This window comes from Enhydra lutris, unplaced genomic scaffold, assembly GCF_002288905.1.
Source record: "Enhydra lutris kenyoni isolate GAN:26980312 unplaced genomic scaffold, ASM228890v2 scaffoldscaffold2, whole genome shotgun sequence".
In the NCBI taxonomy this organism is placed as follows: domain Eukaryota; kingdom Metazoa; phylum Chordata; class Mammalia; order Carnivora; family Mustelidae; genus Enhydra; species Enhydra lutris.
The window spans coordinates 48,874,419-48,890,990 of NW_019154086.1; the positions used below are offsets into that span (position 1 = coordinate 48,874,419).

Here is a 16,572-nt window from a genome sequence, read left to right on the forward strand (position 1 = left end):
AGCTAAAATAGTTAACATTTTTTTCATGTTTAGCCTTCAAAATAGCACTCTTTCACATCTTATATAATTCTATTTATAATTCCATTTATATAAAACTCCAGGAAATAATCTATGACTGAAAGCAAATCAGTGGATGCCAGAGGACAGGGGTAAAAGGATGGCATGGCAGGGAGGGTTTGGGCAGAAGGACTGCAAAGAGGCACAGGGAAAATTTTGGGAGTGACAGATATGTTCATTATCTTGATGTATACATATATCAAAACTTAACAAATTGCCATTGCAGCAAAAAGAATAAAATATCCAAAAAAAAAAGGAATAAAATACCTAGTAATAAATTTAACCAATAAGGTAGACGACCTGTATTCTGAAAACTGTCAGACAATGATGGAAGAAATTTAAGATGAAACAAATAAATGTAAAGATGTACCATACTCGTGGATTGGCAGAATTCATGTTGATAAAATGTCCATGCTCCTGAAAGTAATCTATATATTCAATGCCTCTATCAAAATACCAATAGCATTTTTCACAGAACTAGCACAAATCATTCTAAAATTTGTATGGATCCACAAATGACTCTGGATAGCCAGAGCAATCTTGAGGAAGAAGAACAAAGCTGTAAGTATCACGATCCCAGGTGTCAAATTATACTACAAAGCAATAATAATCAAAATGGTATGGCACTGGCACAAAAATGGATTACTAGAACAGAACAGACAGCCCAGAAATAAACCCACACTTGTATGGTCAATTAATCTATGACAGAGGAGGCAAGAATATAAAATGGAGAAAAAATAGCTTCTTCAATAAATGGTGTTGGGAAAACTGGACAGCTACATGCAAAAGAATGAAACTAGACCACTTTCCTACACCGTATACAAAAACAAACTCAGAATGGATTAAAGACCTAAGTACAAGGCTTGAAACCATAGAACTCCTAAAAGCAAACAGGCAGTAAACTCTTGGATGTTATTCTTAGCAATATCTTTTTAAATCTGTCTCTTCAGGCAAGGATAACAAAAGCTGAAATAAACAATTGGGACAACATCAAACTAAAAAGCTTTTGTACAATGAAGGAAACAACAAAACAAAAAGGCAACATACTAAATGGAGGAAGACATTTGCAAATGATACATCTGGTAAAGGGTAAATATCAAAAATACATAACTCCTATAACTCAACACCAAAAACCAAACAATCCAATGAAAAAATGGGCAGAGGACAGGAATAAACATATTCCAAAGAAGATGTATTATGTATAGATGGCCAACAGACACAGGGAAATGCAGATGAGAACCATAACAAGACATCATCACCTCACACCAGTCAGAATGGCTATAACGAAAAAGACAAGAAATAACAAATGTTGGCAAGGATGTGAAGAGAACCTTCATGCACTGTTGGTGGGAATGCAAAGTGGTGTAGTCACCATGCAAAACAGTATGGAGGTTCCTCAAAAAAATTAAAAACAGAAATACCTTATGATTTGGTAATTCTGCTTTTAGGGGGTATTTATCCAAAGAAAACAAAAATACTAATTTGAAAAGATATATATACCCCTATGTTTACTGCAGCATTATTTACAATAGTCTACATATGGAAGCAACCTAAGAGTCCATCAATAGATAAATGGACAAAGTTTTTATATATATATATATATAAATATATATATACACATAAAACCTTTGTCCATCTTTTCAAATTAGTATATATATAATATATAAATATATAATGTATAGTATATATATTATATAAAGTATATATTTTATACATATGATAATATATATGATATATGATATACATATCATATATATAATGGAATATTTATCAGTCATAAAAAAGAATGAGATCTTGCCACTTGTGACAACATGGATGTACCCAGAGGTTATTATCCTAAGTGAAATAAGTCAGACAGAGAAAGACAAATACCATATACCAAAAAGACTTAATAAATATATAAATAAATTCGTATGATTTCATTTATATGTGGAACCTAGAAAACAAAATAAATCAATGAACAAAAAGCAGAAACAGACCCATAAATACAGGGAACAAACAGATCATTGCCAAAGAGAAAGGGAGAGGGGATGGGGAAAATGGGCGAAGGAGACTGGGAGATACAGACTTCCAATTATGAAATAAATAAGTCATGAGGATAAAAAATACAGCATAGGGAATACAGTCAATGGTATTATAATAGTGCTGTATGGTTAAAGACAGTAACTACACTTGTGGTGAGCACAGCATGGCATACAGAGTTGTCCAGAATCACTATGTTGTACATCTGAAACTAAGGGAATGTTGTGTGTCACTATGCTTCAATAAAAAGAAGTCATGGGGAATATATTCAATAATACTGTAATCACTTTGTATGGTGACTGACAGTAACCACATGTATCACAGTAAGCATTTTGTAATGCATATACATGTGGAGTCACTATGGTGTACACTTGAAACTAATATAATATTGTATATTAGCTATACTTCAATTAAGAATAAATTAAATTCAGGGACTCCTGGGTGGCTCAGATGGTTAAGCATCTGCCTTCGGCTCAGGTCATGATCCCAGTGTCCTGGGATCGAGTCCTGCATCAGGGTCCCTCCTCAGTGCAGAGCCTGGTTCTCCCTTCTCCCTCTGCCATTCCCTCCGCTTGTGCTCTCTGGCTCTATCTCTCTGTCAAATAAATAAATAACATCTTAAAAAAAAAAGGAGTAAATTAATTTTTAAAAAATATAATGAACATAAACTTATGAAGTTGTATGCGCAGTTTATGTCAGCCATACCTCTCTAAAGTTATTATTTTAAAAATACCATTATTCTGGGATGCCTGGGTGGCTCAGTTGGTTAAGCAGCTGCCTTCGGCTCAGGTCATGATCCCAGCATCCTGGGATCGAGTCCCACATCGGGCTCCTTGCTCGTCAGGGAGCCTGCTTCTCCCTCTGCCTCTGCCTGCCATTCTGTCTGCCTGTGCTCGCTCTCTCTCCCTCTCTCTCTCTGACAAATAAATAAATAAAAATCTTTAAAAAAAAAAATACCATTATTCTCCATCTTTGAAATGACAGATCTCCAGTCATTTAATTACATGGTGCTCTGGTTCCTCAGCAAAATCTCTCAGCTCATCCTTGACATGCTGAATTTACATTTTACTTTGTTCAGGAATAAAATTTTTTATATGCCTTACAGGCTCCTCGGACTGGGTGAATTAAAAGTATCCAGACTTAGAAAGATACTGTTTTTGGCTAGATGGGAATCTGAGATATTATTCAACTGTGTCCATTTTATTAAGGACACTAGTTCTGAGTATTTCATTTTGTTTCTTTTTTGCTCAACTCTGTTTCCTTAGTTCTGTAGGTAGTTGAGATAGGGAACTTTCCATGCATTAGAGATACAGAACATTTTATTGTCAATGAAATGTCCTGTGCTCCCTTCAGAACATTTCTACGAGCTCATGATTCTGACCAAAATGTTCTGAGGTCTGGAATGAGAAGTATGTGCCTTTCAGAAATTTTCTATTTAATTTCATCTGGAAATTGTTCAGCTAACTACATTAGGTAAGCTTTTAAAGTCTAACAATGTCTATACTCCTATTTTTTTTTCTCATTTGTAGAAATTAGAAATTCCTCTACACTCATAATCTATAAAGTCTCTATTACTGTCCCAAATAATGAAAGAAATGCCTGTCTAAAATACCTCAGCAGGGGAACCTATGTGGCTCAGTTGGTTAAGTCTCTGCCTTTGGCTCAGGTCATGATCTCAGAGTCCTGGGAGTGAGCCCTGCGACAGGACTCCCTGCTCAGCGGGAAGTCTGCTTCTCCCTCTCCCTCTGTCCTCCCCTCATGTGATCTCACTCACTCTCAAATAAATAAATAAAATCTTCAAAAAAAATAAAAATAAAATACCTCAATAATTTTGCCCACTACTACCTTATTTACCCTAACACTTGATAACAAAAATGTAATTGTGATTACCTCAGGGTAGTAGGATATTAAGTGATCTTTATTTTCTTTTTTGTTGTTTTCACATATTTTTGACAATGAAAATGTAATAACTTGTAATAAAGTCGTTATTAAGAAAAATTCTTTATGTCCATATGGATGGATATTATTTGCACTACTGCTCATTTACCTTTTTTGGTTTTTAAGATTTTATTTCTTTACTTGACAGAGAGAGAGAGAGCATGAGCAGGAGGAGGGGGAGAGGGAGAGGAAGAAGCAGACTTCTCACTGAGGGGGGAAGCTCCACCGGGGCTCAATCCCAGGACCCTGGGATCATGACCTGAGCTGAAGGCAAATGTTTAACTGACTAAGCCACTCAGGTGTCCCTCACTTACTTTACTTTTAATGACAGAATAGAGATTGTTTAGAAAGAAGATCTTAGGTAGGGGAATACCATGACCTCTGAGTTTTATACTTTGTAATTTTATAAAGATTTGAGTTAAAAAAAAAAAAAAAGGACTCCTATAAGGGAGATTTCTCATTTATTGTATAAATATATAATGCTACCTACACCCAACCTTCAGGCTCAGTCCATGACCCTCCCTAATTGCTCCCAAACCTCAGCCCACTGATAAGTTACCTCAACTCTTACACCTGAATTCCTGACTGGGGTAGTCTGCATAATCTGTAGCCCCAGTTACTCTTGTCTTTCCATCACCTTTCTCCAAATACTCAGTATCTAGAACAATACTTGACCCATGATAAACACTCAGTGCTTCTCCTCCTTGAGCCCAGCCTATTCCTGCTGGGTTTCATCAACCCATTCCCTACAGCTTCTATATCTGGGGAAAGATGAGCAGGGCAGAGCCATAGCCAATACAATCAGTGATGTGCCCAAGCCTCAAGGAGAGGAGACAGACTTTAATATAGGAGAAAGAGGGGGCAGGAGTTGGCAAGAAAAATCCCCAGGTAAGAAGAGCTTGTCACTATTTTCTGGTCCCTCTGAAATGTGAGGAGAGATTCACCTGTGGGTCCCTTTAACTAACTTCTCTATGAGAACAGTATCAAGTAAGCCCATAAATAAGAAGGTTGAAAGATATATCTACCTCATAATTCTTACCTTGATGGGAACATGCAGTCATTCTCTCGGTATAATCTGTTCTTAATGATCTGATAGTGGGTCCCTAGTTTCCTTCTGACTACTTCCGCCATCATCTTCCTGGAGATACCTCCTCGGAAAGGAGTCAGATCCTCTTCTATGACCCTGGGAAAGAATGTGAATCATCAAGGAAAGCAGGTCAAGAAAGTGGTACCATTCTACCTACTTTTTATCTGTGGGTGTAGATTTAGTATTAGAAAACAAAGTAAACCAGGGAAAGAATAGAAGGCAGGAATGAGCAATGTTTCCCCCAGAAGCACACAGGTAATCTAAACCAAAACAACAAAGCCACAAAGAGGAAAAAGCAAGTCAACTTTTCTTCTTCCTCTCTCCATCTGGATTGCCCCTCCTCTGCTTGATGCATATTCCTCCTTCAATACTCACACAACACCCATGTCCTCCCAGTTACTGCAGTCCCCCTAACCTCCCTTTCTCTGATTCCCATAGAAGGTATGATCTTTGCCTTACAGTCTGACACTCTCTGATGTCCTTGGTCTCAGACTGACTCCCTTGTTCAGGTCTGTTTGACCCCCACTCACCACACACACTCTAACAGTTTGACAGCAGTAATCAGAAATTACACTATTTTGTATCCCTTTTAAAGTTCATTATATAGTTTTTCAATAAGTATCTTAAGCATTAGGTGAATTTTTTGAGGAGTCATAGAACAACACAATGAGGAAATAAAGGACCCTGTTATTTAGCTGATGAGGAATCTGAGACTCAGAGAAGTTAAGTGACTTGCCACAGGGATAATTAATGGGAGATCCGCAACTAGAACCCAAGGCTGCTAGTTTGGGTTTGATCACTTTGATTACTCAAAGGTTACTTTGAGTAATCTTTCTTTCACACTACTCTCTCAGTCATAATTTGCATACTTAAAAATTACCAATAAGAAATTATGATTAGGTTCATTTATAAACATGTTCATTCCACCGACAATATTTACTGAACTCTTACTGAGGGCCAGCACCAGGGATGCAACATGATTAAGACATAGGCCTTGATCTCAAGAAGCTTTCAGTCTAGTGGGGAACACGGACAAGTATGTGTAGCTAACTCCAAGGAGTAAATAGCCTTGCTGACACGATCTAGGCCTCTCCTATCCTAGTACATTTTTGTTCCTTAGAAATAGGAAACCCACTGCAGGAATCTTATCTTTTAACAAGGCATGCTTGGCCCTCTGATCACTGTAACCCAGGACTCTTGGGGATTTTAGGGGACTTCTTGTGACAAGCACTAGACTCTCAAAGACATATCAAAGAAATGAACTCACCCATGGTAGCAGCTGCAATTTTGACTTGAACATGGTTCATAATTCTCCAAAGACCTGTTAATTTGGTCAATATATACTTTCCATTTTGAACCTTCAAGCAGTAAAGTAAATGAGAATTAACAAAATACCCTGAGCATTCTCATTTGCTGGCAGCAGGCATGCAGAACCAACAGATGGCCAAAACTTTAGGACACCCTTTCCCATTCCACTGGTGGAAACGAAACGCCAGGAAGAATTCATTCTGTAATTCTCCAGCACTCATGTCAAGTCTGCTCCTCTACTCGGGCTGTCCGGTGTCCAAGAAATTAGAAAATGTCCAAGTCTGGCACTCAGAAAGCTATGAATAAACTGGTGACACGTATTCTCACCTTTTACTAATCAAAGTGAACCCTATAAAAAGGATCAGTTAAAAGGCACAGATATTAATTCTCCCTTCATCTGTCTGGCAATTCACTAAGAACCACACACATACACACACACACACACACACACACACACGCAGGCACGCACACGAGTTATCCCCCAGTGTGTTTTAGGGAGGAGCAGCGCAACCAAGCGCAGGCGACACCCGCTGTGGGTAAACACAATTCCCTCTCTTCCCCACCATCCCAATCCCGAAAGACGGGTTACTCTCCAGGGTCCTGGGCAGTAAAAGCAGCGCCGGCCACCCAAACGCTCTCACTCTCCGCTCCAAGGCTCCCCCGTGCCCTCTGCCCAGCTTTGCGCTCCAGCGGCCAGAGCATCAGCTGGCCGCCGGCCTCACCCGGGACCCAGGGGGGTGGGAGGGCGCCTCCGGACCGAACCTGACGGCGCCCCAGCAGCAGGCTCTGCCCTGCCGGGAGCCCACCTGACTCCTTCTGGCGGCCGGGCGCTGGGGGCAGTAATAACAACAGCAGCCAAAGCTTCACCTGCGGGCGCGCCCACCGCTCCATCGCCCGCAACCCACTGCGGAGTCCCCGCGGCTGCGCGGGCGGAAACTCAGCCCCGCACAAAGATGGCCGTGGGCGCCGCACCACGTGGGCGGAGGGCCGCCCCGCACAGAGATGGCGGCTCGCCACTTCGCGCCCCACCCCCCCAGCCCCCAATCCCAGTTTCTCTGGGAGGGCGGTGCGGGAACGTCAGTCTAATGCTCCGCCGGCAGCGCAAGGCTTGTCCAGCTGGTTTGTTTGGAACTAGACAGCGGAGTTAGATGCTTCAAGTCACCAGGCGTAGTGAAAGGTTCAAAATGCATCTCTCTCTCTCCTCTCTCTCTCTCTCAGAAAATCGAAGCCCAGGAGAGAATGAATAAAAGGCATCCCCTGGGAAAATATGTCTAATGATGACAATTCCTTACATTCTGCAGCATATTTAAAACACCTTACTCTCTGCAGCCAGAAAACTGAAGATCAGAGAGCATGTTTTTTGCCCACAGTTACTGGTACAATGTAGGCTAGAAGTTGTTTGCTCAACATCAAATTACTTCTTATTAAATAGTATAGATTTGTTGAGTACCTGAATATATAGAGCACTGTTAGAACCCAAGAGGTGGAAAATAATACAGCACAAATCTCTTTGTAATAGGATTTTATAACAATTGAGGTGAATTAGAAGGAAAAAAATCTGTGGGTAACCTTATACTGGGCAGTATAGGTTTATATATACAATAGGTATATATAGTTATCATACAAGCATTTACTCATTGTCTAAAATGTGCAAGGTAACATCTTAGGCTCTGTGGAAATATATGAAAGTACAAGATGAGATCTGTGTCCTTGAATTTAGAACTAGTGGGAAGGTAAATATATTTCCCCAAAGATTATTTACAACATAAGGCAATATGTAATTGTTGTTGGTTTCAGGGGAGAGAAAGAAAGATCAAGATGAGACAGAAATTTGGAAAAGGGGTGGGAGGAGTCTAACAAAATGAAAATAAATATTGCAGTTAAGGAATGTTGTTCAGGAGACACTAAAAACTGGGAAACCATAATTTACAGAAAGTGAGGGAAGAGCATAAATTGATAGTAGTGGAGGTTTAGGATATACACTGGAGAATGGTGAAAGATAAAATAATGTTGATTAATTAGGAACAGGTTATATTAATCACTTTTTGTTGAGTAGGCAAGAAGAGAAAATGAATCTTCAACACTATATTATACAAGACTTCTTCAGGAATACAAATGAAAACTTGAAATTCATTTCTTGTACTTCTGGAAGGTGTACAGTACTCAAAATGAATGGTTCATTGAAAGCACATAACTAAAACAGTGTGTTAGAGATGAACACCGCAGTAACCTTGGCTTCAAAGTTAGTCTAAAAAGAACACACTGGAGAATAATTTTTAAAACTTTAATAAGAGTTTTTATTTTCTCTAATTCCAGTTTTCCGAAATCAGAAGAAAATGGAAATCACCTTGTGTTACATCTTTGAGATGAAAATAAATCAGTATTTTCTGCAACTCTACAATGTTTATCTGTGTGAAAGAACAGCAAGAGATTGGGAAATAAGTGGGCCCTGTACTCAGGAGGAATGAGCTGCATGTGAACCCCAACAATAATTGTTTCATTTCCTTAACAGATGAGGTGGTTTATTCCAGTGGCTCCCATATGTAAACCAGTGCCAGAGTCCCGGAACTACGAAAATCACAGATTTCTGGGTGCCAGCCACAAATTCAAAATGCAAACACTCTGGTTTGAAAGATCCTCCAAGTTTCAGCTCTTCCTGTTTCTTCAAATTCATTTCATGTCACATTTTCCTTTGCTCGCTGTGACCTCGCTATACAGCTTTGTTTTGTTTCTCAAACGTAACAAGCTCTTGCATACCATAGAATCTCTGCATAAGTTTTGTTTTCTGTCTTGACTGCTTTTCCCTCCCATCTATGCCTCTCTGGTTCCTTCCCAACATTCATGTTTCTGCTGAAATACCATTTCCTCAGACACATAACCCCTCAAAACAGAACCTCCCTTATTTTCTACCTTAACCCCTATTTGTCTCTGTAATACTTTTAATGTGGAATTATTCTATTTATCAAATGCTTCCCATTAGAATATAAGCGCCAGGAAGCCAGGGGCATATCTGTCTTATGCAGTAAGACAGTGTCTGGTCCACGGTAGGCACTAAATAAATAATTGCTGAATGAATGAAGAATGTTGGTGAGGCAGCAGAAAAGTGGCAAAGGAGTTTCAATGGAGCAACCTAGGAAGCAGAGCAAATATGAAAATAAATGTACAAAATTATGGAACTTTGTAATGATCTATGTTAGGTTTTATATATTCATGCATGAAAGTTCCGTAGTATGCTAGGGCATTAAGAATATTTAGAATATTACTACCTTTAGTGTTTTTGATATTGGGCATTCTGCTACAAATTCTGGCTCTGCCACTTATTAACTGGGTTATTTTCAACAAGTTATTTAACTTCGCTTAAAATTTGTTTCCTCGGGGGGCACCTGGGTGGCTCAGGCTTTAAGCATCTGCCTTTAGCTGGGGTCATGATCTCAGGGTCCCGGGACTGAGCCACGCATAGGGCTCCTTGCTCAGCAGGAAGCATGCTTCTCCCTCTCCCACTTTCCCTGCATGTGTTCCCTCTCTCGCTGTCTCTCTGTCAAATAAATACATAAAACCTTAAAAAAACAAACCCTTGTTTCCTCTGGAAAATGGGAAAAACGATGGTATCAAAGCAATGTAAGATTTAAATGAAATATGTAAAAGTACTAGTTTAGTGTCAGACACAGCAATAACTCTCAATAAAGTTTAAGTAATTTGTAACTGTGATAGATAATACATACAAAGGGCTTTCGCTTAAGGTGCTTAAAATCTCTGGAGCCAGGGATTTCAAACACATGCTCTTCTTGACACTTTTATTCTTCTTCTAATACTAAACTACTGGCAGTTTCTGAATTCATCATGTTTCCCACCATTTTACCTTTTTATCTGCCACTTCCTTTACTAGAAAGCTATTCTCCAACGAACAGCCTAATCATTCTTGGAGTCTTGGCTTTAAACCCCAAGCTCACAAGTTTTTCTTGGTATTGCCACCACAATCATCCCACAGAATTTACTATACTGAATAAATTACAATGAATTGTATGTTAATCTCTGACCTTGGGCATACTTTTGTTGCATTTACTATATTGTAATTAGTGTATTTTCCTGGTGTCTTGTCTCTTTCAATAGACTCAGCAATCTGTGCTATTTCCTTGTTTAACTCGAGCATCCATCCAGTCCTTCACTTCACATACAATAAGTGCACGACTGGGTGCTGAAGCATAACATCACGACTCAAGCTGCTTTACCTGGCAGTGACGTGACCTTAGGCGACGTCTCCCAACCTACTCTATCTGTAAAACTGGGGCAATAATTTGCACGTGGTTGTTAACGGTAGTCCTTGAGACAGCAAAAGACCCCCACGATCGTGCCAGCGGATCGTAGACGCCCAGGGAGGAAATACGTTACAGAGCGCTGAAGGAGAAGGCGGGACCATGAGCCAACAGAGAAGGCGAGTCCCACTGCGCAGGTGCATGCAGGAGAGGGGATGTGCCGGCTCCCCAGACCGAGTGTTTAGTTCCGGACGCCAGCTCGAGGCTGGAGGGTCCGGCAGTCGCGGTACTGACGTCATCTCCGTGCGCTGCCACGTCTGCTCAGCTCCGCGGTAATGGAGGCTGAGGATGAGTGCTGACCCGGCCCGGTTCTGCCTTTTACTTTAGCTCTGGCTCTAACTCTGGTACTGACGTGGGGTTGGGGCTGGGGCGGGGGCTGGCAACCCGAAGCCTGGATACCTTTTCTCGACTCTCCGGGCGGGGACGGCCTGCGGACAACCAGCTGGTTTGGAGCGCTTCAACGCAGGGAGGGAATTCTCTTGCCTGGGGTCCAGCCTGTAAAGCCACCGCGTTCTCTTAGGGATCCCGCCCCACCGGCCGGGCCTCCTCCATGCGTGAGTATATCGGGCTTCCGCGCTATGCGATTGTCTCGATCTGCTTCAGCTCCCCGGGTTGCGCCTCGGGAACCGCTTTGTCGTTTGGCCGCTTGTAGGGGCCAGCCTGTTGAAGTTGTGGTCTCTTGTCATCCGCCTCCCCCCACCTCATCCTCTCGCCTCTTCTACCCCAATTTTTTGCTCCCCACTTTTATTTCCCTCGTTAATTGAGCAAGAACCAGCAGGCCCTACGTCCAACGGTTTGAATGTTTTGTCCCACCTGGCGTTTCTTAGTTCACAGCCAAAGGCTGTTAGGAATAGGGAAGATCGGATCAGTCTGTAGTAACATTTGGAAAACCAGGGTTTTTCCAGGATGCCGTTTTTCAGTCATTAATACTGAAAGACAAAGAAATTTAGGAAGCAGGTTTTGGCATACATATTGGCGGACCCTCCTTTCGGCGAGGATCTTCATCTGTTACTTGTCTTTTAATCTTGCAGTTTCAGTAATTTCTAAGTGATTTTATACCAGTTTTTCTGTAGTGGGCATCTACTATCGCTCCTTCTCATGTTTTCACTCTAACATATGGAGTTACCACTTGAAAAATTTTACTTTTAAAAGAGTTAAAGACCAACTGGTGTATTTTCATCCATCCTGTCAGTCCTCACAACAACCTGTGTAGGGCAAAGAATACTTTTGAAGAAACAAACTCAGAGGTTAAATGCCTCAGTTACAGTCAGATAGTATGTGGCACATCTGATCTCAGAACCCAGATCCCTTGATAACAAAAGCTAACATTTTGGACAGTGCTGATTCTCCTGTATTTCCAGTAGTTTACTGTGGAAGATTACATATGAGTTGGAAATGCGTATGTTAGGCATTTCTTGTTAACGTTTACCTGATTGTAATATCATTTATATGACATAAGTCGACTGACAAAAGACACAAATTGTGACTTATCTAACGCTTAATAAAACAGGTCAGAGCTTAGGCTTCTGACCTATTAGAGTTTGACTAGTCCTTTCATTAGAATAAAGTAGGTAATCCACACTGGAGGAGCATTTAGCTGAAAATCTGGTTTCACAAGGCCTACTTAGTCAGTTTTTCTGTTGTTTTGTTACATTGCCTAGTTTAAAAATAGTAAACTGATACTGAAATGTCTTTTCTTTGTTCAGAGTTGAAACAGGTTGACAGCCATTAACCTGGGTTGCAGCTACAGGTGGCACCAGAAGCAGACTGGTTCCCGGACATGCCCGGCGGAAGGAGGGGCCCTAGTCGGCAGCAGCTAAGCCGTTCAGCTTTACCTTCTTTACAGACTTTGGTTGGTGGGGGCTGCGGCAATGGAACAGGCCTGAGAAACAGGTAAAAAACAGAGTAAGACTGCATAATTTATAATATTCTCTGATAAGTGTGGCCAACATAGCAGTCATCTTGCTATTCAGATACTTGCTTATCAAGGTTATTTCTTTTTTCTTTTTTTTTTTTTTTTTTTTTAAGATTTTATTTATTTATTTGTCAGAGCGAGAGAGGGAGAGAGAGCGAGCACAGGCAGACAGAATGGCAGGCAGAGGCAGAGGGAGAAGCAGGCTCCCCGCCAAGCAAGGAGTCTGATGTGGGACTCGATCCCAGGACGCTGGGATCATGACCCGGGCCAAAGGCAGCTGCTCAACCAACTGAGTCACCCAGGGTCCCAAGGTTATTTCTTGACAATGAAGTGAAATCTTGCCCTTGAAGATTGAAAGCTCAGTATTTCAGAATACTTTTGAGTGGAAAGTTGTGATATGGGGCCCACAAAGTAAAAGCAGTCCAGTTCTTACTTACGGCTGAGAATCCAACTTCTAACTTTGTTAGCTACTAAAAGAAGGGAGAAGAGAATTAAAGTACAAGAGAAGTGTTGTGGTTTAACTACTTACTAGCGTTCTTTTTTTGGAGTGGGGAAGGACAAATCAAAACTGACAGTTAACATGAAATTCTAAAATTAGAAGTCATATTCTGTCAAGGGTCTTAAAAATTATTTTGTTCAAAAAATTGTTTGAAATGAATAAACTGTCAGTTGTAACCCAAACATTATGAGCGGTATATGAGAATAAAGAATGTGGTCTTTTAATGAAAATTTATCTTTGTTCTTAATTTTCAAAAGTTAGGTTGAATTATTTCTAATCTTATCCAGGATAACTAACTTCATGAGGTATTTCAGTCATGTAGCAGTGGAAAGAGATGGTTTTTACTTTATATCAAGTGTTTGATCAAGATAATTTTTGTCACCTAATTTCTGCTTTCTTTCTGAGTAGAGTTTTCTCTTGCTTGGATTCTGATTTTCAGTACTGCTAGCAATCAGTACAACCGTTGCATTTTTGGGCCCTCCTGATGGTATTTGTGCACTTCTCTCTTCCTGGCCTGCCCTCCTTCTTTCTTTCTGACTTTCCAGCCCAGGTTCTACTCAGTCCTCAAAATCAGTTCTGATCTTGTTGTTTCAGTGGGGCTCTCCCCGAAATTCCTGTTTGAAGGGAATTTTCTAGGCTCTGATTCTCATTATACTAATTGTCTATCAAAATTTTATATTTATGTATGTATACAGAGTACTTATAATATATTCTAGAGTATTATTTTTTCACTCTGCTGGTTTTTGGATTTCTTCATGTTAAAAACAGTGATATTATCACAGCAGGATGTTGAAAATAAATGAAATAGTAAATTGCAACAACTTTTTAGAAGTTTAAATTTTCCAAAATTTCTACAATAACATGTATTACTTTATATATATATTTTTTAAAGATTTTATTTATTTATGTGACAGACAGAGATCACAAGTAGGCAGAGGGGCAGGCAGAGAGAGAGGAAGGGAAGCAGGCTCCCTGCTGAGCAGAGAGCCCGATGCGGGACTCGATCCCAGGACCCTGGGATCATGACCTGAGCTGAAGGCAGCGGCTTAACCCACTGAGCCACCCAGGCGCCCTATATTTTTAAGACTAAAAAAAGGGAATATGTGAAAATGCTTTTGAAGGTACTATATAACATTGATTTTGAGGTAGAGTATTTGAGTACATGCCTCAATTTTACTAATATATACTATCGATTTAGTGATTTAGTTCTTTTAAATTGCAACAGGAAATTGTAGCTGTGCCTTACTAGGATTATTGCTAGCTAAAAAATTCTAACTCTGCCTCTGTATTAACTCCAGCAGTTGTTCATTTTCTTCTACTTTGGCTTTGTGGATTCCCCTAGATAATTATGTTCTCAGACTGCCCCATGGAATCCCTCCTCAGGGTTTCAGGGACTGCTGTAGACTTCAAAGGGAGGAGGAGTTAGGTAGGCCTAGTAGTCCAGGCTTCAGGTTTACTAGTCCTTTTTTAATCAGACTAACTCCTTCTCTGTGTGTTCAGATATCAGGATATCGTGTAAAATGCCCTTTGGGGGAAAGAAAATGAAGTGTTCTGCTAGTAAAAAAAAAGAATTGAAAATCACATTTCTAGATGGTTTTTCCTTGGCCTGGTGAACATAGGAATCAAATATGGACCAAAATCTTCCTTCAAGTTTGCTAATAGAATACTGGGAAGACCTAGGAACATTTGGAAAATACTTGTGCCCTTGAATGGATGTAGCTATGATCATGTATTCTTTTCTCTACCTTCTTTGTAGCTCTTCTGTCCTGGCTTTCAGAGTTCTAGTTATGGTTGCCTTGATCAACTTCTCCACCCATTCTCCCATTTTAACATATTCAATGGGGGTAGTAAGAAAAGGAGTGCATTTTTCATCATAATTTGAATAAAGTGAAAGATCATAGTTGTTCATGGCTTAAAAAATTACTGAAATTATTATTGAGTGATTATTTTGTGACACTTTTATCTAGAGAGGTTATTTTGGAAGAAGATATTCTACGTTTGTTTCTTGTTGGGAAAGAAAAGACCTAGAATAGCTTATTATGTAACACCTAGGAAGGGTTATAAGAAATATGGATAAAACCAGTGGTAGATGGCCTAGAAAATAGTTTTAGGAAGGTTGTGTACAAAGAAAGACAAGGTCTAGATGAGAACTTACTTCTGGAGTCTCTAGAGTACTGAAGAGAGAACTAGATAATTGTTTAAGTGTGACACAATTTTGGATGATATATTTGATTCTGCAAGACATAGGTCAGCTGGAGAAGAGAGCATTTGCATGTGTTTGTGGCATAATTGGTGAAGGTAACTTGGGAGTGTCAGAGAGCTAGTTTGGTAACAAAAATCAAGATTGAAATCCATAGTTCCCTGTCCTTTTTTTTTTTTTCCCCTATGAAGAACAGGGATTTGTTCACAGGAGAAAGTGCTGAGATGTTTGCCTTTAAAAAAGGACGATATGCTGTGAGTTTCTGAGTTTCCTAGAGAGCTTGTAGTTGAGGGAGAATCTTATTTGAGAAGGACTAAGTGATTTTTTTTCTTTGTTTTGTCTTTGCATATACTTTCTTAATAATATGACCTAAGTATGTCCAAATGATCACTGCTTTTTCTATCCCTCCAAATTCTTTTTTATTTCCTTAAATCTTTCTTGCTTTATCCATATGTTAGCAAAACCTTCGTAAAAACCTTGGGTGCTGAGTCTCTAATGAGGCTTTCTGTAGACAGCATTTCGTGTGTGTCGTCACAGGTAGTTGCAGAAGGATTTAAGTTGCTTCCGTATGACTCCACTGAAAAGGACTCTTGGAAATTTGCACCTGGTTTCCTCCAGACGTTGCCCCATGTACCTGTTCCCTCTGCTGATTTTGATTTATATCCTTTTACTGTAATGAACACAACTGTATGCCAGTCCTGTGAGTCTTCAAGCCTGGGCATGATCTTAGGGACATGTAGCACAGTGTGAAAGAGAATACGTTAACATTGAAAAGAAATTTTTTTTTAATTATTTTTATTAACATATAATGTACTATTTGCCCCCCCCCCCCGGGGTACAGGTTGAAAAGAATTCTTTAAAGAGAATCTGTTCCAACTCTTGCATTATGGGTGAAGAAACTGAGGCTCAAGGATATAAAGTTACTTTCTCAAAGGCTGCTTTCACAAAGACTGACCTTTAAAGTTACTTTCTACAAAGACTGTCAATAGTCCTGGTCTAGTCCTAGATAGACAGGATTATCCCACATTGTATCTAAAATGTATTTGTGCCATTTTGCTTTTTTTTTGCATCTATTTTTATATCCTCTTAGAGAAATACTTTTATTTTTCCTAAATAATACCTCTAACTAATTTTCTGAGATGTATAGACCAAGTCTGTTTATTTTAACTGTCTATTTTTTTTGGGGGGGGGGGTTTTAAGAACTTTGATTTTATCTATTAAGCTTTCAAATGT

The 16,572-nt window shown here is 39.9% G+C and overlaps 2 protein-coding genes across 2 annotated transcripts in view; one reads left to right on the forward strand and one right to left on the reverse strand.

Moving 5' to 3' along the window:
* The window catches only part of LOC111147444 (protein O-glucosyltransferase 1), a 28,710-nt gene extending 21,361 nt beyond the window's left edge, over nt 1-7,349 (reverse strand). The window contains exons 1-3 of the mRNA XM_022503457.1: nt 7,219-7,349; nt 6,372-6,462; nt 5,057-5,200 (exon numbers count right to left, since the gene is read on the reverse strand). Coding sequence (XP_022359165.1) covers nt 5,057-5,200; nt 6,372-6,462; nt 7,219-7,303 — 320 coding nt within the window. The 5' untranslated portion in view covers nt 7,304-7,349. The remainder of the gene's footprint in view (nt 1-5,056; nt 5,201-6,371; nt 6,463-7,218) is intronic.
* A 3,723-nt stretch (nt 7,350-11,072) lies between these two features.
* LOC111148759 (transmembrane protein 39A) overlaps nt 11,073-16,572 on the forward strand; it is a 31,391-nt gene continuing 25,891 nt past the window's right edge. The window contains exons 1-2 of the mRNA XM_022505557.1: nt 11,073-11,279; nt 12,432-12,618. Coding sequence (XP_022361265.1) covers nt 12,506-12,618 — 113 coding nt within the window. The 5' untranslated portion in view covers nt 11,073-11,279; nt 12,432-12,505. The remainder of the gene's footprint in view (nt 11,280-12,431; nt 12,619-16,572) is intronic.